The following is a 23,981-nucleotide window of genomic DNA, read 5'->3' on the forward strand; positions in this document are numbered from 1 at the left end:
TAAAATTCCAAAAGTTTATTTGCAGAAAAAAAACCCAAAAAAGAAAATCCAAACTAGCAGAGAAGCTGTTATCAGAATGATTTTGTCCCAGGTGTGGAGTTGCTCATGCAAAAAATAACTGACTTCCCGTGGAGCCAAACCTCTTTGCATATTTGAAATTAGACCATGAGATATTTTAAAGTAAATTTTTATATTGATTTTTAATCTATGACTATTTGGAATTAATATTTAAATACATTTATGTAAATATTATACGATGTTATATATAAACATAAATATTTAGAATTAATACTCAAGTCGATTATATATAATACATATTTAAATATTACATATAAATATTTAGAATTAATATTTAAGTATACTATATAAAACATTTAGATGCAATTCTGTTTTAATATTTTGATATAAATATGTTTAATATCGATATATCAATATATAACATGATATATATACTTTGGATGGGTGAGGAGCAGTTTATATGACGGACAGGGGAAAAGATTCGCGCTGTTTCTTATGGTTGCCACCTCCTTGGGCGCTTCACAAGGTGGCAATCCTTGGACCCGGTTTGAGGACAGAGTTTTATTCCCTGAGTTCTCAGAGCAGCCGGAGGGACGCGAGCCCTTGGGGAGCTCCCGGGGAACGAACGCCGCGGGCAGCGGGACCGGCCGCTGTCACCGGCGCTGCCTCCACACAGCCAAAGGGACGCACTCCACACCATCCTCCCAGCGGGATGCCCCGAGGGCCCGCGGCCCGCCACCCCTCCCGGTGTGCCGGGCGGCGGCCCCGCTCCTACCCAGCGGCTCCGGGACGGGCTCGGGCACCGGGAGCGGGATGGGGATGGCGGCGGCGGCACCGCCGCCTTTACGAACTTCCCGCCGCCGCACCCGCGTGACGTCACCACGGCCGCGCCGCCCCGCCGGGAGGAAGTCACGTGCGCCCAGAGCCCGGCGCGCCCCCGACGCCGCTGCGCACGCGCGGGCGCCGCCGCGGGGCTTTTTTTTTATTTATTTTTTTTTTCCCCTTGGAAAGCCGGGGAGCGCGCAGCGCGTCTCGCGCCGGGAGCGGCGGGGACGGAGGCAGAGCCGGAGCCGCGGACGGGCCGGGCGGAGCCGAGCCGGTGTGGCGGCGGCAGCAGCAGCAGCAGCAGCAGGTCAGCGGCCGGGGAGGGGCTGTGGGTTGGCCGGGTGCAGCGGTGGCGGCGCAGGCAGGGGGCGCTGTGGGCCCCTCAGCGCCGTTCCCGCCGCCCTCCCGCGCGCGGAGCTCCCCCCATCACCCCCCCACGCCCCCGCGCGCTCCCCTCAGGGCCGGGGCGGGGCGGGCCCGTCGGGCCCCTCCGGTCACCGCAATGGAGCCCTGTGCCCGCCCCCCGCATCCTCCTCTCCCGCTGCCCGCTGATCCCGACCTGTGGGGCGCCTTCCTGAGGGCTCGCCACTGCCCCCGGGCGCTGAGGTGGTTCTGCCCGCAAGTGATGCGCAGGTGGCTCTTGTGCGCGGTGTCGTGTCTTGGCGCCTGGTGAAATGAGGAACTCGTGCTGAGGGGGCTGTGGGCCCCTTCGAGTTAGTCTGTGCTTGTTTTTTTAAGTGTTGTGTCGGTAAAATCTGTAACTCCCTTCAGCAGTTACACCTGTAGTGGTCAGTACCTGGTCGTTGGTAAGTGTGTGGTGCTCAGGCTTCTCAGCATATAAGTCAGAGCTAGAAAAATCTATTTCACATTGTGGTCTGCCCCTTACTTGAGGAGTAAATAAGGTGAAGTTTTCCCATATATTTTCAGTGGTTTTGGTATAATGCAGCAGCTACCTGGGCCGCAGAACGCTTGGTTTTTGTAACCACCTCCACTCTGCTTCCATGTACTTATTCCTTCTGTTTACCTCCAGGAGCTCTGCTGCCTGTTCAGTTCCCTAATCACCTGGTTGTCACCACAGGGAAGAACCAGAAATAAGTTCTTAAAATTCACTTCTGTTTCTTGAGGGTGAGATACTGTGAAGAAATTGGGCTGTCCTTTTGGTGTAGTACAGGTGAATCCACCCCATCAGAGTCTGGTCCTGGCATATATTTTAATTATAACTACAGAAACGTCCCCTGAGATTAAGTGCAACCTTTGGCTGATCCCCACCTTGTCACCCAGACCACGGCACTCAGTCCCACGTCCAGTCTTGAACAGGAATAAATCCACTTTGCCCCTCCTGAGGTGCCAGAGGGAAGGGCACAACCAGCGCCCAGGGATCTCTCTAGGTGTGGGAACAGCTTTAACACTCATCACTGTCAAGTGGAAGCTAAGCCTTTTCTGCCTGTGGGCACACCAGTTTCATGAAATCCATGGAATGCCTGAAAACTGCAGATTAAAATAATGCATTGGTTTCATTCTGTAAAATGGGAGGGGAAAAGTAGAAGTTTTTCTGGTTTTAGGTTAAGAAATTTTTGCTGGCCCCCATGTATTAACTCCTGTCCTTTGTTACCTTACTTTGCATAGAGGGACGTTTCAGGGCAGGGCAGGAACTTCAGCCTGCAGCTGTGCCTGTGTCTGTATTGGTGTCAAATGTTTCAGGATGTGTCTTTCTAAGTAGTTTCAGGTTTGCTGAATACTTGCATTTATCCTGCAGTACATACCTAGGGTTGCCCGTGACTCCACAAAAACATTTTCATAGTACACAAAGTATTTTGAATTCCTCCTTTTTTTCCCTCATCATCTCTTGCCTCATTTTAATTTTTAAAACAAACATTTGCATCCGTGCTTAAAAGAATAAATTATATTTTATATCTGCACCCTGTTTCCTTGTATTACAGTTGAATTTAATTCTGTTTTCCAGATGTTGATAATAATAGAAACTGGGGTTGTGTGTAGGTTAGCACTGAAACCTTTAGTTTTTATCGGGTCTATAGATGAGTGTGCAGCTGTGTTGTTTATTTGTTGTTTTTTTATCATGTCTTATCTTCGCTTTCCTGAAGTTCCTTCCTCCTGTTTAATTGTCCCTCTTTTCTGGCTTCACTCTGGCACACACAGGCACTGCGATTTTATTTCTTTTGGGGAGAATATTCTTTGCTTTATCAGTGTGAGGTTTTGCCCCTGCTTTTGCTTTGCTCTGATTTTCATTTGTTTATCCCAGTAGTGCTGGTAGTGTGAGAGTTGGCATGTGAGGAACCACGGGCACGTGGGCATTGCTGAATTAATTCCTGGGGTTTTATGTACCTGTTAATCATTGATATTTGCTCTGACTCGGGAGGAGATGAAGTGCTTTCCTCAAAGCTGCGTTTGTAAAGCACAAAGTGAGAGGAAAGCCTGGAGTGCAGCTTGCAGCTGCTTTTCCCTGTGCTGGGAAGGAAGTCCCTGAGCTCAGTGACTCAGACTGCTTTTTGAAACAAAGCTGTGCTGTCCTGGGCCACGCTGGGGTGCTGCTGTGGTCCCTCCATGCTGGCAGCCAGGACAGACAGCCCATGGTGACATTTTACACTGGTGAGGCGCCTCAGTGCGGCCCTCAGCCGGGTACTGAAGGTGCTGCCTGCTGGTTATTAATCTAAAAACGCTGCTGCAGGCCTTGAGTGGAGCTTGAACTTGCTGAGCGTTTTACCTGGCTTATCTTCCCAAGGGACTGCTGACCTTTCGCTATCTTGAGCCGGCAGCTCCCAGCGGGGGAGAAGCTGATCTCCGCCTGAGGAAGCCTCATTTGCACAAGAATTTGGGGGCCATTTCCATTTTGCCATCCTGTTGTCGAGGTGGGCTTCCTCTCCGATGGCTGTGCTGTGTTTCCCTCTCTGCTGCTCAAGTCTTTCATATGGTGATTGCGACATTAATGGCTTTAATTTTTGTGGTAATTTAATTTTCCAAGAGCTGTCTGCTTCTGGCAGCGCTGCATTGTTTTGCCGGTGTGAAATGAGGTACTGAAGTGGTGACTGGCAGGCCTCAGCTACAGCGAATTGGAACACGAACAAAAGAGATGAATCGATGCAATAAAACGGTTTTATGTGTTTCAAGATGAATCTGTATAGCAAGTCACTTGGTTCTAGGTAGGGTTTATTCTCCAGGAGCCTGTTCTGGAGTTGTGACAGACCCGGGTTTGCCACTGGGGACACTTTATTGACCTGCTGCTCTTGGGCAGGGCTTTGGTAGCTGCTGGAGTGAGTGGTTTGCATTTTTGACATAATAAAGACAGTTTTGTAAAACCAGCCTTACTGTTACCAGATCTGCCACGATCAAGGCTAATACAAGGTTAGTTTCTGCAGTGTGAAGTGCTCCTGGGTTTTGTGTGTGATCTTTCTAGTGGTTTGTAGTGTGAGTTAAGGGGAGTGGAGAAAAAATTGTGTATCATTTTCAATTCTTAGAAAAGCATGTTCATGAGGAGGGAAATTACCTGCTTTTCAGCTTTAGTTATTGTAGACTCTTTTTGGCAAGTAACTTGCTTTTCTGATGACAGGGCAGAAGATTAAACCAGAACATTTACTTCTTGAAAAAAACCCTTTTGTGTTTTTAAAATTATATTGATGTCTCATTTGGCAGAATGACAGGAATGGAGACTGAAACAGAGAGAGACAAAGCCATGGAAGAAGAAAGCACCGAGCAGAAGAAGGAAAGAGAGAAGAAGAAGAGATCAAGAGTTAAGCAGGTGCTGGCAGATATAGCCAAGCAAGTGGATTTCTGGTTTGGTGATGTCAATCTCCACAAAGACAGATTTCTTCGAGAACAAATAGAGAAGTCCCGAGATGGGTGTAAGTTTATTTTCAGTATATTTCAGTAAACACTTGAGTTTCACTTTGTCCTTCCCTGTATTGCTGGCACCAGTGACAGGTTATTCTGAGGTGTGTGTCTTCTCCTGGGAAAGGCAGGAGTTCCATGCTGGGACTAGATTTAAAAAAAATAATTTGTTCTTGCTCTCTTCCTGTCCTGTCAACCCTAGGTCAAAGACATCTGCCAGGGTAGAAATGACTGTTTGGGAGACCTGATTTTCAATGTCCATTCTTACATAATTTTAAGAACAAGACATGAAACAAGAGTAATTTTGCCCTCAGAGGTACTGAACTTGTTTTGCAGGGTAAATAGATGCAGAAATTAAAATGTTACTGGAATATGTTGTTAAGCATAGGAATTTTGTTAATTTTCTCTCTACGGGTTTGGTAAGAACTTGTGTGCTTGCTTCTAGGGTTACTGTGAGTCTCTTCAGACAATTTTTTGTGGTTGGTTGAGCTTTTCTAAGGGCCCCCTTAAATAATTACTGTAATAAAGAGGTAAAAATCACTCTGCATTTTCTAGAGATACTAGACATGTCTAAATTTTTATTAAGACCAGTGCTACATATTTTTCTGTCCAGGTTTTTGCAGCATGACTGGTTAAAACTGAGGTGCAAGCAGGGGCTCTGTGTTGACAGCACCAGGTTAAATACTCGATGAGTACTTGAAGGACAGGCATATTTTCAATACAAATTGGTTTTAGTGCTGTAAAACTACATCAGAAAAGGAGATTTTCTTGCTTTCTTTTCAAAACCAGCAGTTATCCGTGGGGAGGTAAAAGAAAAAAATTCCTTTGATAGTGGTTAGGACAGGAGAAAACTAAATTTCACATGAAAACAAGTGCAGCAGAACACGTCACCTGATTTCATAATTACACTTTTTTTCCCCCTAGATGTTGACATATCACTTCTTGTTTCTTTCAACAAGATGAAAAAATTGACTACTGACGGGAAGCTGATCGCTCGGGCAGTTAAAAGTTCATCTGTTGTAGAGGTATTGAACATCTCACCCTTTGAATTTGCTGGTGCTGGAAGAGTTCTGCTGGGGTGCTGAAGTCAGCAATAATCTCATGGAAAATCCTTCTTTCTCCCTGCTTTCAGCTGGATTTGGAAGGAACCAGGATCAGGAGGCGGCAGCCGCTGGGCGAGTGCCCCACGGACGTGGACAGTCGGACGGTCTATGTGGTGAGGCTGCCCTTGGGTCTGGGCCCGTCCCTTTGTTCCTGACTATGGAAACTCTGTTTGTGCATCAGGATTTGCCTTGGCTGCTGCTCATTGTGCATGTGAAAAACGCCAATCACTTGGTTTTAAAATTTTAAAAGTTTAATAGTAATAAAATGGTTATAAAAATAGTAGTGCAAGTAGAGTAATAATAATTTGGACAAATTGAATTAGGACAATATGAGACAATAAAAACAAAGAGTTATGGATGTCCAGGTACCTTTTTCTGGCCATCACAAGCCCGAAAAAGGACACCCCTGAACAGAGGATTAACCCTAAAAAGCAACAGCCTGTTGCATATTCATACACCTCATACATGATGCATAAATTCCATTCAAACACAGGATTCTGCCTGATCATCGTCAACTTCTTCCTCTGAATCCTAACAGCGCCTCCAAGGCGGGAAGAAGTTCATTTCTTCTGATAAGAGGGCAATAAATTCCCTTTCTCTGAAAGATTTAGGTGTCCTGTGGCTGCTATCTCACTGCAAGCCCTTCTTGTTAAACAAAGCATCCTACATAGCATCGTTTCTATTTTAACAATTTTTTATAACCTAAAACTATATTTAACACAGTACTTAAGAGAATGAATCCAGCATTACTTTCTAACACAACACATATAATATTCATTTTAATATTTGCAAAAAGCCAGTCATAAAATATGCATTTTTCACAGTGCAGCACAGGTAAAACAAATTAATTCAGCATAGGCAGGTGAGCAAGAACTGAGAGTGGCAGTGGCAAGGGAGGGCTTTGTTTGGTGCAGGGATTTCTCGTGCCAGCTTAAGTGGTTTTGAATGCCAAGCCAAGTGCTGCTTCCCAGGCTGGAAAGGTGCAGTTTCCTTGCACTGAGCTATTGTTGTGTTCACTGGGCTTTTTAAATGCGTTAGAGGAGCACCAGTGGTATTAAGAAATACTTGCTAATTACATTAATGTTGTTGAAGTTTTCTAATAACAACTAAATTAGCTTGGTCAAACAGGATCTAGCTGCATTCCCAAGTTTTATCAGGGTACTTTAAACAGCATTATCTCTTTATGAGATCTGTTACTGTGAGTGCCTCTGCTTTTGTACACACACAAACACCATTCTTTTCAAGGCAGACTATACCTGAAAAATTTTAACTATCCTCCTTATAGCACACCTTGATACTCGCAGGACTGCTTAATTTAAATGAAAATGGCTTGTGCTGATGGCATAAGTCTGCATCTCACCTTGGTATTTCAGCCCGGTCTGAGTGAAATGCTCTTACATTGGAGCCAACTAGAGGTGGATTGGAAAGAAATCTGGTGGTTGAGCTTTTGCTTATTTAAACCCTGGGCAATTTTATTTAGCAGATCTGAGGCCACTGTGGGATTTGCTTTGTCTCTATTTGCTTTGTCTCTATTTGCTTTTTATGACAGGCACAATTTTTGCTGTGTACCTGTAGCTGTTAGCAGCTGAGTTAGTATTTTCCAGACAGCACTGAGTTTTCTGTGGTAAACATACACAATAATCATGGCCAGAATGCCAGCCCATCCAGATAAGGAGGAGCTGATCTGCTCTGATGATTCCTTCCTTAACAAAAGCCCGGGAAAGGTGGTTGGCTTTTGTTTTTTTTTTAAATACAATGTGCCAGACATAATATTTTCCTGGCATGATTACAGGGACTGCTTAGAACTCTGAAATACCTTGTCGATATCATTTTTAGATAAGATATTTGAAGTTTTGAGTGACATTGTCCATAAAAACCTTGAGTGTGTGACCAAATGTTTTGTAAATAACTGGTATGTGGAAATGGGGAGAGTAGAAGTAGCCCAGGTATTGCTTTTTTATATGCTTTACCACAAACTATTATACTATTAAAACTTGAAAAAAAACTTGAAGTAACTGGCTTTTCAATTTAAAGCCAAACTGTAATAAAATGTTTTTCTGAGGATGGCAAAGTTTATAAAAAAGAAAATCTAAATGTGATAAGTGTTTCCCTACAAGGAGAACCTTTTAGTGCAGTAACTTGTGAAACAGAAATGAAATAGTGCCAACTCTGTTGTAGTTTAGGAATGAATTTGAGAGTGGGAATTCAAAGAGTTCTGTTGGGTCTAGTGAGATATTGGTGTGAGACGATTTCTGTGTGGCTGGGGAGGGGAAATGCTGAACTCAGACACCCTGTCTGCAAGCTGCTAAACGTGCTGCTATATTAAGGGCTTTATAGAAGTAAAAATCAGTCAATTTTCTCATCCAAGAAGCTGCTGAAAAAGGTTCTGCTCATCTGGTGGATTAAACTTGAAAATATTGGCTACTGGTAAAAAAATTATCAGTAGTGACTCTTTACTGGCCTGCAGGAATTCTTTCTGTGATACCAGAGGGTAGTTTGAGACAAGCCAGTCTGGTATTTCCTCCAAGGTTTGAAATTCACCAAGGGATTTTGTGTTGCCAAGTCCAGCTGCGGGTGAGCTCTTGCTGTCTGTCATGTGAAGAAGAGAAACATGTAAATTAAATATATAATGTATTTGTTGTAGACTATGAATACTCAGAGATCTGTTCTCAGGTCACTTTTTGCTGCCTGGATACTTTGCCTCTCAACGTTTTGATATCAAACTTCAATTTTTTATTTTCTCCTTTAGGAGCTGCTTCCCAAGAACGTCAATCACAGCTGGATTGAGCGGGTGTTTGGGAAGTGTGGCAATGTCGTTTATGTCAGCATCCCCCGCTACAGGAGCACTGGGGATCCAAAGGGCTTTGCTTTTGTTGAATTTGAAACTAAAGAACAAGCAGAGAAAGCCATTGAGGTGAGTGCTGCTGCCTCTGCTGCTGCCGTTGTTGCTGGTGACACACTGAGATATGAACGCTGTGCTCCCTGCTCGGTCACCCACTGAATCTTAGAGAAGTTCCCAAAATGTCACCATTTAAAAGCTTCACTGAACAGGAGTTAGCTCTTCTTTCCTGCTGCCAGACCTGCAATTCTTTAAAGATTTAATTCTATTAATAACCTGACAACTTTCAAATATGGCGGGTTTTTGGGGGGTTTTTTGGTAAGTAATTTGGTTGGCTGCTCTTGGCATCTTCTGTGAACAAAAAAAAAAAGACGTTTAAATTTCATCAAGCAAGCACGATCATACCTAATTTTCTGTATTGAAATGTGATTTGAAAGTATTTGTGTATTGAAGTGTGATAAAGATTGTTGGTTTTAACTTTAACTTGGATGCAGACTCTTCAAAGAAAGTATGATTTTGTGGTTCTCAATTTCCTTGTGTTAGTTTTTGAATAATCCACCAGAAGAAGCACCACGGAAACCTGGGATTTTCCCCAAAACAGTAAAGAATAAACCAGTTCCTACACTGAATTCAAGTGACACCACTGTAGTAGGTAAGTGGGGCTAAGTTGCTGGGATCAAGGAAGTGTTATTCAGTTTCTTGGGTCAGTTTTGTGCCTCAGCTTCTGAAGAGAAAATTCTCACCTGCTGTGTTACTGCAGTTTAATTTCACGTGTCTTAAAAGCTTTTCATAAAAACAATTCACCTTGCTGTGTTTGGCCAGCATGGGCTGAAGTATGAAAAATCTACTGTCATTTACAAACCAGTATCCCAGATTTATGTTGCAACTTCATCACTAAAACCTCATTTTCTCTCATTTCTGGTGTTGTAATACAATTTGCCATACCTCAGACACCCTCCTTCTTTTTTCTAAGACTGATGATAAGTCACATTAATATTCCTCACGATTATCACCAATTCTTTATTATACCAGCAACTGTTAGGTGAAAACCAAAAAATTTTAATCAAACTAATCTAATGTTGTCTAATCTATCATGGGCAGTTTTAAATGTTTTGTTTTTATTCCAGAAGAGAAGAAAAAGAAGAAAAAGAAGAAATCTAAAATCAAGAAAGAGAGCAATGCACAGGCAGCTGCAGAGCCAAAGGAATCCAGCACTAACAACACAACAGAGGCAGCACCCAAGTCTAAAAGGCACAGAACCCCCTCAGAGTGTTCTGAGATGGAGGGAACTGAGCCCCCCAAGCTGCCCTCCAAAAAGGAAAAGAGGAAATGGGACAGAACAGAGAGCTCTGAGGTAACCTGGGAAAGCAGGCCAGGAAAGAGAAAAAGAGCCACCTCAGGAGATGGTGAGACATCAGCTCCAAAAGTCAAGAAAAATGCTGAAAAAGATGAAGTTGAAACAATAAAAGAAGAAACAACAGAAGTTCCAAAAGATTCCAATGGTAAAAATTCTTGCTGCTTTTAATGATCATAATTTCTATGCAAGAATGAAATGAAATTTTAGAAATCCCTTATGAATGGTAGAGTGGAAGCATTAGATCAGCTTGGGCATGTCAGTGTTCCCTGCAGTTAAATTAAACCTTGTTAGGAGCCACTCCAAGGACAGGAGGTGCACAGGGAATGAGGAAGAACTTGGAACACCAAAGTAGGGAAATCTAATCAGAAATCAAAATACTTCAAAGAAGTTCATATCAATAGAACTGTAAAGTATTGGTTAAACAGACAGCCTGGGCAAATGACACAGCACGGGGATCTAGATAAATAAATTAGAATACAAAAGGGAGAGCATTTGTTGCATGAGATAAGAAGAGCTGCAGTGAAATGAGATTTGGTGTGAGGAAGTAAAGTAAACTTGGGTATTCCATTAAATGGACCAGAAGCAGTTAATACAGAGGAGCAGTAGATATTGAATGTGATTTTATTGTAATAAAATGTTCAACTATCCGTGTTCAAATAATTTTTTTTTTTATCTGACCTTTTATGATACAGAAGTTTCTGCAGAAGACAAAGACAAAAAAGACACATCCCTTTCCAAATCTAAAAGGAAACACAAGAAAAAACACAAAGAGAGACACAAAATGGAGGAAGAAGTCATTCCCCTCAGGGTACTCTCCAAGTAGGTGAAATAAATAACCCTTTTCTGTGTTACCACTGAATAATTTTTCCTTAATGATCGTACTAAGGAAATGGGTGGCTGTCGTGATTAAGAGACCTCCTAAATGAGAACAAAATCCCCAATTTTTGATTCTTGTCACACTGACTGTAACTATGAAATAAACCCACAGGTTTGAATCTCGTTTTATGTTGGGCCTCCTCAGTGTTTAAACAGTTTACTGCTGTTTAAATATTTATACCTCGGGGATATTGTAAATATTGTCTTGTGGTACCACATTTTAAATGTTTCTGAAAAGTTGGAATGGACATGTCTTTCTGTAGTATGCACTGCTTAGTCTCTTGTAGGAAATTTAAACCATGTTTTGTAAAGTTTATTGAAGTTTTTATTGCTTCAAAATTTAATTCACCATATTTCAAACATCTAATGTTATTTTTTCCTGAAGTCTTGGTATGTCTGACAGTCCATCACCATTGCTAAAGTGCAATTCCAATTTTTATACAACAGAGTTGCATATTAGCAACAGTATTAGCCTGTAGCAAGAGGAGTAAAACACCCGTTTGAATTTTCATAGCTTGACTTGTAGAGTTCTGCCAACCTTATAATCCAAAAGCGTTGGGCTTTTAGGAGTCACCACAACTAAAACATGGAAGCACTTACTTTTTAGGCATCCAGCAAGTACCTCCATGTTAAAGTAGAGGGGGTCCTCGCCGCCTCCTGCTGCAATATCTTGATTTATTTAGAAACACTTTGATTATTTGATACATTTGCAGAGAAAGTGTTGAGATTCAAAGGATTCACCACCACTAAAACATGGAAGCACTTACTGTTGAGAACCAAAGCAAGCACATCCACATTTAAGTTGTGGGGGTCCTTCAAGGGAAAAACTACAAAAAATTAAAACAAAACCGCAGTAACAAAAAACATTTATGCACATTTCCTGTAAACGCCTTGGAGCATTAGGATCCACCGCCACTGAAACATGGAAGCACTTACTTTTTTAGGCAGCAGGTACCTCCATGTTAAAGCAAAGGGAGACCTTCAAACTAAAAATCGCTTCAAATGAACTTTAGGCACTTAGAAAAAGATCTGCTCACAGCTTTATTTTTTCCCGGATCTAAAAATCTTCAGGATCTAAACATCTTCAACCAAAGTGCAGGCCAAAAAAAAAAAAAAAAACCAAAAAATCCCATGTAATCCAGGATGAAGCTTCAGGATTGCGCTCAGGATTCACCTCTACTAAAACATGGAAGCACTTACTTTTTCTATATCACAGAAAGCACCTCCATGTTAAAGTAAAAGGGGTCCACAAAAAAAAAAAAAAAAAAAAAAAAAAAGGTTGTCCTCTGCCGTCGGCATTCTGAGCAAACTGCAACAAACACAAAGAGTTTTGGTTAAAGGTTGTTCAATTGTAGCAAAGGGGAAAATGTAAAATGTTTAAAGAGTATAAGCATTGCAAATACTTGCCTGGCTCAGGCTCCATGATCTCCTCTGCTTTGGCTGGGCGAGTTACAAAGTTCCTCCTTGAGCTCGTATTTATACCAAACCTTGCTATGGGATGGTGTTGCCTTTTTATCTCCAAGAATCATTACGTGGCTCTTTTGTTATTTTAATGCCTTTGCTCCGTTGAGAATGTATGATCCTGGGCGAGTCTGGATGCTTTTTTGAAGTATCCAGTTGGCAGTGTTAACAGCTAAAACCATTACCAGAAGATATCCTCCTCTTTAAAAATCCTCTATCAGCTTGTTTGATAGCACAGATTAGGGTAACAATGAGTCGTTCTCACAGTGCCACTGCGGGCATTGTGTTGCTGTGGAGCAAAGCTCAGGCTGTTTGCAGAAACATCTCCATGTTAAATGTATGTAAATATATAAATTGCTTCCATGGGGAGGATTTTTCAACCAAAATGCATTTGAATAGGGAGGAATGTCCTTATCTCGGTAGGTTTTTGGTGAGTTTAACCAGTTGTTGATTTTCCAGCAATGATTTTTTTTTTTTCGAAAATGAATGACTGATTCTTAATGTAGTGACACAGGAGTGGGTTCACTGAACTAATTCACCGAATTGAGAGTTCACTGTCTCTGAATTAACTCTGAATTTGGTGCCTGTGCTCTGTGTAGGTCCAGTGGAAACCGCAGTTCACCAAACTCTTCTCAATGCTGTCTGAATTTAAAGCAAATTTGAAAGCCACTCTGTTGAAATCATAGGTTGATGTTGCTGGAACTCTCTAAAGCAAAGCCATGGGAGATTGAGTTAGGGAAAAAATTGAGTTTGACCAAAGTGCAGGGACATCTCTGGTGGCAGAATGGTCTGCACTGTTCACCAAGTCCACCTGAAGCTGTTTGTAACCTATTCAATTACCTGTACGTTTCTAAACATCAGTTTTTGTTTGCCACTGACATCCTGTGCCTGTGTTGCTGCTTTTAGGACCGAATGGATGGATTTGAAGCAGGAATATTTGGCTCTGCAGAAAGCCAGTATGGCCTCCTTAAAGAAAACCATGTCTCAAATCAAACCTGAGCCCGTGGGAGAAATGGAGACGGAGTCTGGTGTGCAGAAATCTGAAAATGACAAAAGTAATCCTGGGTTTTGTCTTTTTTCTTTATTGTTTCCTGTATGCAAACAGAAGTGGTGCAAGACCCTGGTTTCGCAGAAACACTTGCAGAAGGTTTTGTTTTGTAAAATGCTGCTGTTTTCTCAAAATGTCACATAGTAAAAGTTATCCCCTGACTATATTTTGGTGGATTTGGTACTAAGGAGTTATGTAAGAAAGTACTAAAGTGATTTCAGCATATTTCAGCATAATGCACTTCCCAGGCTTATTGATATATTTAGGTAGTTGTCGTGATTAGGCCTCAGAGTGAATGAATAATCTTGGGCCAGACCAGCTTGGGTTTAACTGTCCCAGAGGTATTAAAAAACCAGCTTGGAAGTGGACTTTGTCAGCTCTAGGGGTAAGACCTTCGAAATTATATGTTTGTAGATAAATTTCTACTTTTTTTCTGGTTTAGAATTCTTTATTTTATTTCCTCTGAATACTCTTCCTGTCTTTTCACCAACGTCCACACTGATGTTCCAATGGCCCTCTGCCTGTTTTTAATCTTCACTCTGTAACTGCGGGGTTACTATTGGTACAATATAAAATGTCTTTGTAGGAAGAACCCTATGGACTTGAAAAATATCTCAAAGACTTTTTCTTGAAGCTGATTTTTTTAACTAAAATTGGCTTGAACCTTTGGACAAACTTGACCTTCTTTAAATAAACCTCAAACTACAGTAACAGTATTTGATGCTTATTTACTCTTTTACTTCTGTGCTTTCATAGTGTTAATTTTTTTCAACCTAATAAATATACAAACTTTTTTTTCTATTTCCCCCCACCCTGTTCTTAACTTGCCCAGCCACCAGTGAAGATTGTGCCCCTCCCGCCAAGGCCAACACAATGGGGCCTCAGTTTGTCAGCGGAGTAATTGTGAAGATCATTAGCAGCGAGCCCCTGCCGGGCAGGAAGCAGATCAAGGTAATGCCTTTGTAACCTCAGGGTAGCTGTTAGCCTTTCCTCCTACCCTGCCCCCCAAATCTTTGAATATGGAATACCATTTCAGCCAGACTCACTGATTTTTTTGGTCTTTTTTTTTTTTGCCTATTTACCCGGTAGCTGAGTAAAAATTTCTTGGTGTCTGTAAATGGCAGATTTTTCAATGGCAAAATAGGTTAAAGAAGGATGTCTCAAAGGAAAACCAAGCCTGTAGTGTGCTTGGAGCAATGTCAAGTTTATCATGAAAATATTGAGGAGAATCAGCAATGCTCTGGTGCTTTCCAGTTAAAAAAAGGAGCTGGAGACTTTTTCAGTGTTCTGCATTGGTCACTGTGCCGGTCACCCCGACAGGAGGCTGTGAAAAGTTTATAGTGTTTTTATCATTAGCAGGAATTTGGGGGCAGGAAAAGGCTCTGTGCATGAGACACCAATTTTCTTGATTTCAGAAAGAATTTTTCAATGACAAAAACTCCATTTCAGGGAGAATGACAGGAGTGGAAATTGTTGATTCAGTCACTTTTTTCCTAATGCAAGTTTTGTGTGATGACACAAACCAAAAGTTACACATCAATTCTTTTTAAGGAAAATACCAGTTTTTAAGCTTCATCTTTTTGAAATGGAAATATTAAGAGTTCTCCAAAGGAAATAACAGTTTTTTCCAGATCCTGAATTTTCCATTAATGTTACACAGGACATTTTCTTTCCCAAATTGCACTTTAGGATGAGTAACAACTGCAAAGACTTTGAACAACTTGAACTCAGGTTGGTGCACACACATACCCAGCCTGCTCAGAACAGTGAGGGAATGGTTTACAATTCCATTTCTGATACTGTTTATCAACCATTTGTAACCAGGGAAGCCATTTTGAGTCAGCAGCTGCTTGCAAGTGTGTGAGGCTTGGTGTGTGCATGAGCCTAAGCAACATGGCAGACTCTCTCACTGGAACCCTCATCACTGGTGCCATGGTTTCATTTTTCTCTGTGTGTTTGAAGGCAGCTGAGTGCTGGAGACACAGAGAGAATGTGGCACAAGTTGTTCCTGTAACCTCTGAGGGCCTCTTGGCCTGCAGGATATTCCTCACTGGGTTTGAAAATTGTGTCACATCCTGATAGGCTGTGGGCAGTGGGAAACCTTAGTATTCAAAATTAGAAAACTTAAATTCTTATGATATTTCTTTCCCTTTTTTTTTGTTTTGTTTCATTTTGTTTTTTGGCCAAACTTTGTGGAAGGCAGAAGTGCAACCAGATGTGACTTTGCTCTGTTTCTGGGCTGTCAGCTGCAGCAAACTGCCACCAAGCCCTGCTTCAGGCCTTTTTTCCCCTCACACTTCCAGAACTGAGCTGCATTTCTCCTTGCATTGAAGCAGTGATGCATGCCACACGACTTGGGAAGGTCTTTGCAGTGTAGTTTAAATATTATTTTGATGTTCTAATTTTACACTTCTCTGCTTCCCTGTTTTGCCCTCAAGGTGCTCCTCAGAGCTACTCACTTTTGCCAGCTCCAAGGAACCCTTTGGTTTGTTTTAGTTTTCCATGAAAGGATGACTTTGGGATAACAGAATAAAGCTGAAAAGTAGCTTTTGTTGGCTCTCAAATGATCTTAACAGCTTTGTCACTTAATTTTTGTTTTGTTTTAAGGCTGCCCTTGGTAGGGGAGGGTTAAAAGCAGTGTGTGATTCCTGCATAGAAGCATCTTACTTGAGCTGCCTGCTGTGAACAAAATTGACTAGGAATGTGTGGTCCTACCTAATTTCCCTAACAGCAGGAATTACAAGTGAAGTACTTCATCTGCAAAAGCATTTGTGACTTCTCCCTTCAGCTGTCACTGAAAATTTTCAGGCAGAGGTCACTTCATAAAGATAGAGTTGTTTTACTACTGCTCCTTTCTCAAATCATCTGCCATGCATGAGCTTGCTTTTGTGCATTTCATGTGTAGAATCAAGTCTGATATTTTTCTGGTAGACTGAGATCAATCGATGTTCTAGTGCACAGTTTTTACTTTTGAAAAAAATCCAATACAGCATTGGAATAAATGGGTGATGCTCCATTAGTAAAATGATACCATAAGGTTTCCAGGAATTACTGCTTTAAATTGTTAATGGGAGGGCAGGATGAGAGATAGATGGGAAGATGTTGCAGGCTCATAAATCAGAATTCAGTTATAACCTTCTTAGGAAAAAATGTTAATTCAAAACTCTTTTGACAAGAGATTGATCGATTAAATGACAAAGTTCAGTTACTGCCTCCTACTTCATGACCTTCTTGAAAATGTTAACGACCTCCAAATGGAATGGTCAAAAGTCTCTCTTTTTAAGTTCTCTTTTTGAAGGCTGATTTATGGTGTGTGTTGTGTCATGCTCTGACAGGATGCTCTGGCAGTGCTGGCTGAGGTGGCTTATGTTGACATGCTGGAGGGGGACACCGAATGCCACGTCCGCTTCAAGACTCCTGAGGACGCACAGACTGTCATGAAATCACACAAAGAAATACAGATCAAAAACAACTGGAAATTCGAAGTTCTCACTGGTAAGACTTCTTTTTTTTTCATGAAAGTATGGGAGAAGCCTTAATTACTGTGAAAGGGATCATTCCTGATGAATTTATGGATATATTTAGATGTCTCAAGAGAAAAAGATTGCATGTTTAGTAGTTTTATTTTCTGGGAGTCTTCTTGTTTTGCAATTACTCTGAAATTGATAAAACAAGAAGGGATTTTATGCCACCATTCGGAGCAAAATGATGATTTTTGCTTGCTGTTGCAGACTTTATTTTGTTCTTTTTAGATGGATTTGCTTCACTTTCAGTGGCAAAGGGCTATAGAGCCTAATTCACATTGCAGCTTTATGAATAGAACATTCTGATAATGCAAAAGAATTTTAAAGGAAGACTTGGTTGAAAATACTGAGCATATGTGTGAAATGACATGGCAAGGATGTAACAGCACAGATATGCTTAAAGTGGGTTTTAGCACTTACCCACTAATTGATCTTTATTTTTCAGGAAGTTGAATAATTTAGGCCAGAATAGGAAGGGCTCTACTTTTCAACTTCATTTTAATGTATGTTGTTTCTTTCTGAAATGACTGCTGTTCTAAATTTGTGTTTTGTATTACACTGGATTAGTTTGCCAAGAGTGGAGAACCCTCTTTGTGGGATTGAGGGATAGAAATAAAGAGGAAGCCTGTCAAACTTGCTGTATTCATTAAACTTTTGTCTTTGAGAGATGCACCAAAAACTATAATATGGAAAAAAGAAAACCAAACAGGTTAAACAGTCAATATGAGACTGCCTCATCTGTATTTAAATATTTCACCCCACACTTGCCCAGATCCTGGTTCAGGACTCAGTCTGCTGGGTGCAGGGATGGAGATGCCTGTAAAGGATTGCAGGAGGAGAAGCTTTGATGGAAGCGTTAACCTTCATGATGATATCAAAGTTAATTGAAGTTTGAGACTCAGTGAGTGCTGCTAATGTTGTTTGGAGATAGATTTGGCTCCTGTGTGCTCTCTGTTTCAGACATCCAGAAATAACCTCAAATTTTGTGTTCTACAGCTGTGTGCTCTCTGTTTGTCTCTGGTTTTGTGTCCTTACATCAGGGTGTAGTAGGAGATTAGGAGTAAGTACTACATTGTAGGAGCATTCCATTCATGGTCTTAAGATTTATTTTTTTTTTTCTAACTGGCTCATTGAAATGAGAATGGAAAAGCTTTCCAGGAATGCACAAAGGACTCACAGTTAGGATTTTTGTTTTACTTGGTGGCAGAAGGTGAGAGATGAAAAGGAAAGAATCTTTAATGCTCTCTACAGCAGGGACTAAAGATTTCCCAGTAGTATTTTACTCTTCAGGATTTGACTTTCAGTATCTTCAGCCTGGCATCTGGCAAAGTGGCAAGCATCTGTGATCACGTTGAGATGTTAACTTCTGCAGGAATCTCTTCTGAGATCATTCAGAAACTTCCCTGGGGCTGAAGATGAACCCTGAGACCATGCAAAATGATATCACAAAATTGCCATTGTGATAATTACATCACAAACCGGAAAGAACAGTGGCAAACTGCTGCTTCCCTGCAAAGTAGCTGCTGAGAAGAGCTGCAGATTTTTTTGCTTTTGTGTTGCTGCCCATGTTCAAATATTCCTGACAGCTCATGAAGTCCCCAGGCAATGGTTTTGGTGAAACAAAATAGTCTCAGTTGTTCTTACAGTAATTACTTTTTTTTGTCTCTTGTTTGGTAGCTGTTTAAAATGTGTCAGAGGTTGAGTACATCAGTAAATCAAAGGGGCCTGTGTGTGCTGTGGTGAAACTTCAGCTAAAACCGATGACAGGTAGAGAGCAATTCTATATGGCTTCCTTGGATAGGAAATTTAAGACTACTGTTGGGTTTCTGAAATACTTGTTGGGTTTCCCTAAGAGATGTTTAATGAGTGTGAAAGTGGATGCACTTCTGGTGGCTGTGTTGATTGACATTGCTCCATGTCCCTTTCCCCCAAGGTGACCACGAGCAGCGTTACTGGCAGAAGATTCTGGTGGACAGACAAGCTAAGCTGAACCAGCCTCGAGAAAAGAAGCGGGGTACAGAGAAGGTAACCTGCAAATCTCTGCTCTTCCCTCTGCAGCCAGGGCTGAGAACACGACCCTGCTTCTGCATTTTTCCACGTGGTTTGACACTCTGTGAATTTAACTCTGAGAAATCACTTCCTACTGACCTGGCAGCAGGGTTTTACAGCCACAAAATACAGAGTGTGGCTGTCCTGCTGCAGCTGACAAGTTCAAGGCTTGTCATTGCAGGGACAACTGGAGAAAGTTAAGTCCATGACTAAAGGCCTGAACTTCATTTGTAAGCTGGATTTCTTTTGAAACCCTGTCTGGATGAGCTCATTAATAAGTTGTCTTGCTGTGCACTAGTGAAATCACGTCTAGTGCTGCACTCTTAAATCTCTACTGTGATCCAGAAAAGAATTTTCTTGAGAATGAATCCTATTTCCCTCACCATTAACACAGTTTGATTTTGCTGTGGTGAATCCTGTGTGTTCCCAGAGTGGTCAGGAGCCCCTGCTCTGCCCCAGCCAAAGCATCCATGGCTGTGCAGCTTCCAGTTCCAAACTGGGACACTGCAGCCTTCTCCTGCCTGTGCCTGTGGCTGCAGCCTTGAGGGAGTGTTGCAATGAACTTGCAGCCTCTGCTGCAGCCCCAGCAGCTCCTTCCAGCGTGAAGGGTTCCTTGACTAAGCCAGGCAGATCCCTGACTTGACAGAGAGGAGCCAGAGAGTATGTCACAGTCATTTTATTGCCAGGTTTGCTTCACACACAATCCAGATAAGGTTTCTGAGTTGGCTTTAGCCTGAATTTTTTTTGCTGCGGCTTGCAAAACTTCAGAATCATCTGACCTTAATTATTTGTTGTTGACTTTGGAGACTCTTTGTTTCCTGGACGTTAGGGAAAGAATCCTGTCCCACATAAAATGGAAAATAAATATTTAATTGACCTAAAGGAGCAGCAGTCATACAGGTCAAAACCTTATCTTGTACAAGGCATATTTTGCATGTCTTATCCTGTTTGTGTGAATGTTCTTTCAGAGATCCTGCGGACAAAAATGAGTTGAGGTTTTTTAAACAAAGTTGTGCATAAAGAATTTGCCCGAATGTCTAATTTAATTTTCGTGAAAGCCTGAAAATGGCATTGATTCGAGCCATTTTTCTTTAATAAAGGCAGAAAGGGAATTTGGAATTTGAAAACCACAGCTTTAGAACATTTTTTCTGATTGCTGCCAGGATTTTTTTTAACGTACTTTTACTTTTTTAAACCAAAGGTGCCAGTGAGACCTTTGACTTTAATTTTGACTGTAGGAGCCCTTGCTATCAAGTTTCTCTTCTTCATCTTTTGAAGATTGGTATTTGTTGACCAAGCTGGTGTAAATTGGGCAGTAATGTACCTCATCTAGGCTTGCAAATACAAACTGTCTCGGTTCTGCCTAACAATTGGCAGCACAAGGATGCAAAGTCCTGCTCCTTCCCCCTGCCCATCACCTTGCCACACAGGGAGGTGTGAACTTCAAAGCCACGGAATTCTATTTAAATGCTAAAGCTCTTAAGCAAAACATCAAGACAGGAATGCCTCGCTGCAGTCAGTAAGTTTTAACCCCTTCGTCTCTTTTTCACAGGCTGTATTCCCGAAATACCGACTGATAATATATATTTTTCTGTTCATTAATATTTTCCCATTTGAAAATTTTTCCTTAATACTTCCAAGATGATTTCTTCTGAAGGTCTCAAAGGTAGAAGGAAGCAGTATAATAATTCATAATTTAACACACTCAATAAAATGTGCCATTAGTGCCTTTCTATTCTATTGATGTTTGAAATCCCTTACACCATTTTGAAGTGGAACTTTTTGCCTGTTAGCTGCATTATGATTGGAATTAGGGCGTCTTATATTTTCTTTGAATCAGTGTTGAAATGCATGGACAGTTGAGGCAGTCTGAGATTCCATTTTTTCTAAAACATCCAGGCCCGTTTTGCTTTCCTCAGGATAATGGTTGAGGATCACTGCAGCACACAGCTGGTGCAGTGCCCAACACCAAAGCAAGTGGCAGAGATTTCACTTCCTGAATCAGTCAAAAAAAAATGGTGGCAATCTAGCAGGCCTGGAGGGAAAACACAGACACCTTTCATTCCAAAGGATGGCCAGGCCTTTTCTGAGGGGCCTTGGGATATCCTATCTCTTTTGGACATCTGGTTTATTATGGGAGCTGTGCCAGTGGAAGTGAAACCTTGTCCTGGTGTCTGTGGAATGGCTGGATCCCTCTTTGCATTCTGTGCTTGCACAGAGGTGCTGCTACTGGATTGATGAGCTAGAAATGGAAATCCTCTTGCAAATTCTCTGATAGAAACACTCAACAATATGAGCTGGGCAGCTCATATCTTAGAGCTTCCTTCCCATGTTTGGCACTCTCCATCCTGTATGCTGAAGGATTAAACCACTGTACTCTGCTTCCTCTTGGGGCTGAACTGTTTTAAACTGGGTTTTTTTAGGCACCAGAGAATAAAAGTTAGCCATCTTGAGGTCAGTTTCATTGCTGGAAACTGCTTGGGAAAGCCTCAAATCTTGTCTGCCACAGGAAGTGCAGCAGCACAGGGTGCACCTCCGTGCTGTGTGTGGGACTCAGCCATATGCAGAAGTAATAAATGATTTGATTTGGATGTGAACAAGTCTGGCACCCTGGATTGCCTGGGTGCAAGTGACCACATAACTCCAGCTGGTATGGTTGGGTAGTCAGTCCCCAGCACAGAAGTTGCTCTGGGCTTTAGTTTGGTTTTGTTGTTGTTTCGATTTGGTTTGGTTTTTTGAGGGGATGGTGACTTTTTGTTTGTTTGTTTTTTTGTGGGGTTTTTTTTAAAAAAAATTGATGGTATTTCGGCATTTTTGTGTGATTTCTTGTGTTGATTTATGGTTCCTGTGTGTGTGTGGTTTTGTGTATATTGTGGTGGGTTTTGTGGGTTCTGTACATGCCTCTGCCTGCTGTTTTTGTGGGATTTGGTGATTTTATATGCACTTAGAGTTCTCTTCATGTACTGGGGCTTTGGAGTTGTTTTGAGAGGCTTGGAAGAGTTTTGGTAATTTTTTTCCTTTTGGGTATCTTTTTTTGGCAGATTACATATTTTCAGAGGTTGGTTTTGGTGTTTCTTAGTGGGTTTGGGTTTTTTCTGTTACTTTTAGGCAGCCTGGTGTTTTTTTTTTTTAAGGGGGGAGTTGTGTGTTCCGTATGTGCCTTTGAGTGTTCCTGTGTTGGATTCTGTGGGGGTTTTATGTGCCCTCAGATTGTGGTGTTCTGTTGGTTTGTGGTGTTTCTCCACGAGTTTTTTTGTGTACTTTCTTGTGTTGATTTGTGGGTTTTGTGGTTTGTGTGTGTGTTTTTGTGGTGTTAGGGGAGTTTGTGGTTTCTCCATGTTCTTGTGTGGGTTTTAGGGGTTTTGTGGTGGCTGTGCGTGTTCTTATAGGAGTTTGTGGTTTCAGTGTCAATGTTTTTGCCTGGGTTTAGGATTTTTTATGACATGTGAGTTTTGTGTGTGTTTTCAATGTGTTTGTGTATTTGTTCATGTATGGGGTTTATGAGGATTTTAATTTTGTGTGTGTTTCTTGTGGTTTCTGTGCTTCAGTGGTTTTTCTTCAGTGCGTTTGTGTGGAGTTTCTTTGGTGTGCTGGGGAGATATGTGGGGGTTTTTCCTGTTTAAAATTCCACAACATTCATAAAGCACTCTTTTTGGCTTTTTTGTGATTTGACCTTGTTTTTCCTACATCAGTAGCCAAATGAATCTAATAAAAGGATAGAATTTTTAACTTGCTGTATGAGGCTGTATTTTAGGATTTTGGAATTGCCATTTCGATGTCTTCAGCCATGTTGGGAGGAAGGAGGAATAGAATATATTATGATTATAAGGTCAAATCCTAACAGTCTGCTTTTCCTCTGATCTTCCACGTCATTTTTGCTGCTTGCAGTTGATTGCCAAAGCTGAAAGGATGCGGCTGGAGAAGACCCAACAGACGAGCAAACACATTCGCTTCACTGATGACAACTAACAGGGCTGCTGTGGGCTTGGGAGTGAACTGTAGCTGTTCCAGACACAACATCAGCACCAGCCCCCACAGCCACTGCTGCTTCCAGCAAGCCAGCCCGGGCCCTTGGAGCCACAGCTCTGCAGACTGCAAGTGTGATTGGTTCTCAACCCCATTTTTACTAGGCTGAATGTTTACTGCTTCTGAGCCCTTAGGTAAAGCTTTTTGGAACATGTGTATTATGAGATCTTCCTTTAGTTCACTTCCACTTTGTTGGGATTTTCTCTCTTTTTTTTTTTTTGTTTTGTTTTGTTTTTGTTTTGGTTTTTTTTTTGTATGTTTTATACACTAGGTTATAAAATAAAATGCTTGAGAATTTCAGTTGTGTATCTCTTAATTCTTCCATTTGCTTTTTATGAGACTATAAATAATAAAAGTGGTAAATGCTGCATAAACCTCTCTAGGCCTCTTTTTAGTCCATCTAGCTGTTTGAAAATAGAGGAAAATAATCTGTTATTTTCAAGTGGGTAGGGGTGGCAGGAAATCTGCCATTGAGGAGTTTGGAAGGAAATTTACTTGTATAAATACACACTAAACTGAATTTAGACTTTTTTATTTTTTAGAGGAATCTTCAGAAGAAGAAATAAGAGTGTGTTTGGTACCTCTCCAACTTGTTACTCACTTGCAGATAAGTGTTCAAGTTGTATAATTCACAAGTTAGGATGATGATTTTAATGGCTTTAAGGTATTTCAGGGAGGACCAGCAATCTGAATAAGAGGAAAATCAAACCTGAAACTGGAATTCTCCACAAGGTTTCACTTCTGCTTGGCTGAGTCTGAATGGAGAGGGAATAGCAGTGATCAGACTGAAGATAGCAAGAGTCCAGAGGGGAAAAGTGCAAGATAAGGGATCAGCTTTGGGCCTGCAGGGGAAGAGCTTGCTGGTGGTTCTTGGAAATGGTGTGTGAGGATTCCTCCCAGAGGGCTGCAGGGGAAGAGCAGGAGCTCACCTGTATTCCAGGCACTCCTGCAGTGTTCCTGTTTACTCCAATTGCAGCATTTTGAATTTACTATTCTCAGATCTTTCACTCCT

At 41.6% G+C, this 23,981-nt stretch overlaps 2 protein-coding genes across 5 annotated transcripts in view; one reads left to right on the forward strand and one right to left on the reverse strand.

The window, feature by feature from the left end:
• The window catches only part of ZGRF1 (zinc finger GRF-type containing 1), a 17,686-nt gene extending 16,657 nt beyond the window's left edge, over positions 1-1,029 (reverse strand). For both annotated transcript variants that reach the window (XM_074541903.1, XM_074541902.1), the window contains exon 1: positions 794-1,029. The gene's annotated coding sequence lies outside the window, so the exon portion shown is untranslated. The remainder of the gene's footprint in view (positions 1-793) is intronic.
• LARP7 (La ribonucleoprotein 7, transcriptional regulator) lies at positions 1,016-23,218 on the forward strand. 3 transcript variants are annotated; one of them, XM_074541904.1, is made up of 13 exons: positions 1,016-1,150; positions 4,492-4,700; positions 5,611-5,711; positions 5,819-5,902; positions 8,539-8,703; positions 9,172-9,280; positions 9,756-10,130; positions 10,678-10,804; positions 13,229-13,377; positions 14,203-14,321; positions 16,706-16,865; positions 18,828-18,919; positions 22,832-23,216. In XM_074541904.1, exons 2-13 carry the CDS (start codon positions 4,493-4,495, stop codon positions 22,910-22,912), a joined length of 1,770 nt encoding a protein of 589 aa, XP_074398005.1. In that variant the 5' UTR covers positions 1,016-1,150; position 4,492; the 3' UTR covers positions 22,913-23,216. The 3 variants fall into 3 exon arrangements, with proteins under 3 accessions (XP_074398005.1, XP_026648342.2, XP_026648343.2); XM_026792541.2 differs by lacking the exon at positions 1,016-1,150 and adding an exon at positions 3,542-3,710 and having other exon boundaries at positions 22,832-23,217; XM_026792542.2 differs by lacking the exon at positions 1,016-1,150 and having other exon boundaries at positions 9,759-10,130; positions 22,832-23,218.
• Positions 23,219-23,981: the final 763 nt, after the last annotated feature.

This window comes from Zonotrichia albicollis, chromosome 5 (genome assembly GCF_047830755.1).
Source record: "Zonotrichia albicollis isolate bZonAlb1 chromosome 5, bZonAlb1.hap1, whole genome shotgun sequence".
Lineage (NCBI taxonomy): Eukaryota > Metazoa > Chordata > Aves > Passeriformes > Passerellidae > Zonotrichia > Zonotrichia albicollis.

What these genes read in the sequence shown, in the direction of transcription:
- LARP7 (XM_074541904.1), top strand. Translation starts at nt 4,493, where the DNA reads ATGACAGGAATGGAGACTGAAACAGAGAGAGACAAAGCCATGGAAGAA. An exon ending in ACAGTCGGACGGTCTATGTG is followed by an intron (nt 5,903 to 8,538) that starts GTGAGGCTGCCC and finishes TTTCTCCTTTAG; the next exon opens with GAGCTGCTTCCCAAGAACGT. An exon ending in AAGCAGAGAAAGCCATTGAG is followed by an intron (nt 8,704 to 9,171) that starts GTGAGTGCTGCT and finishes TCCTTGTGTTAG; the next exon opens with TTTTTGAATAATCCACCAGA.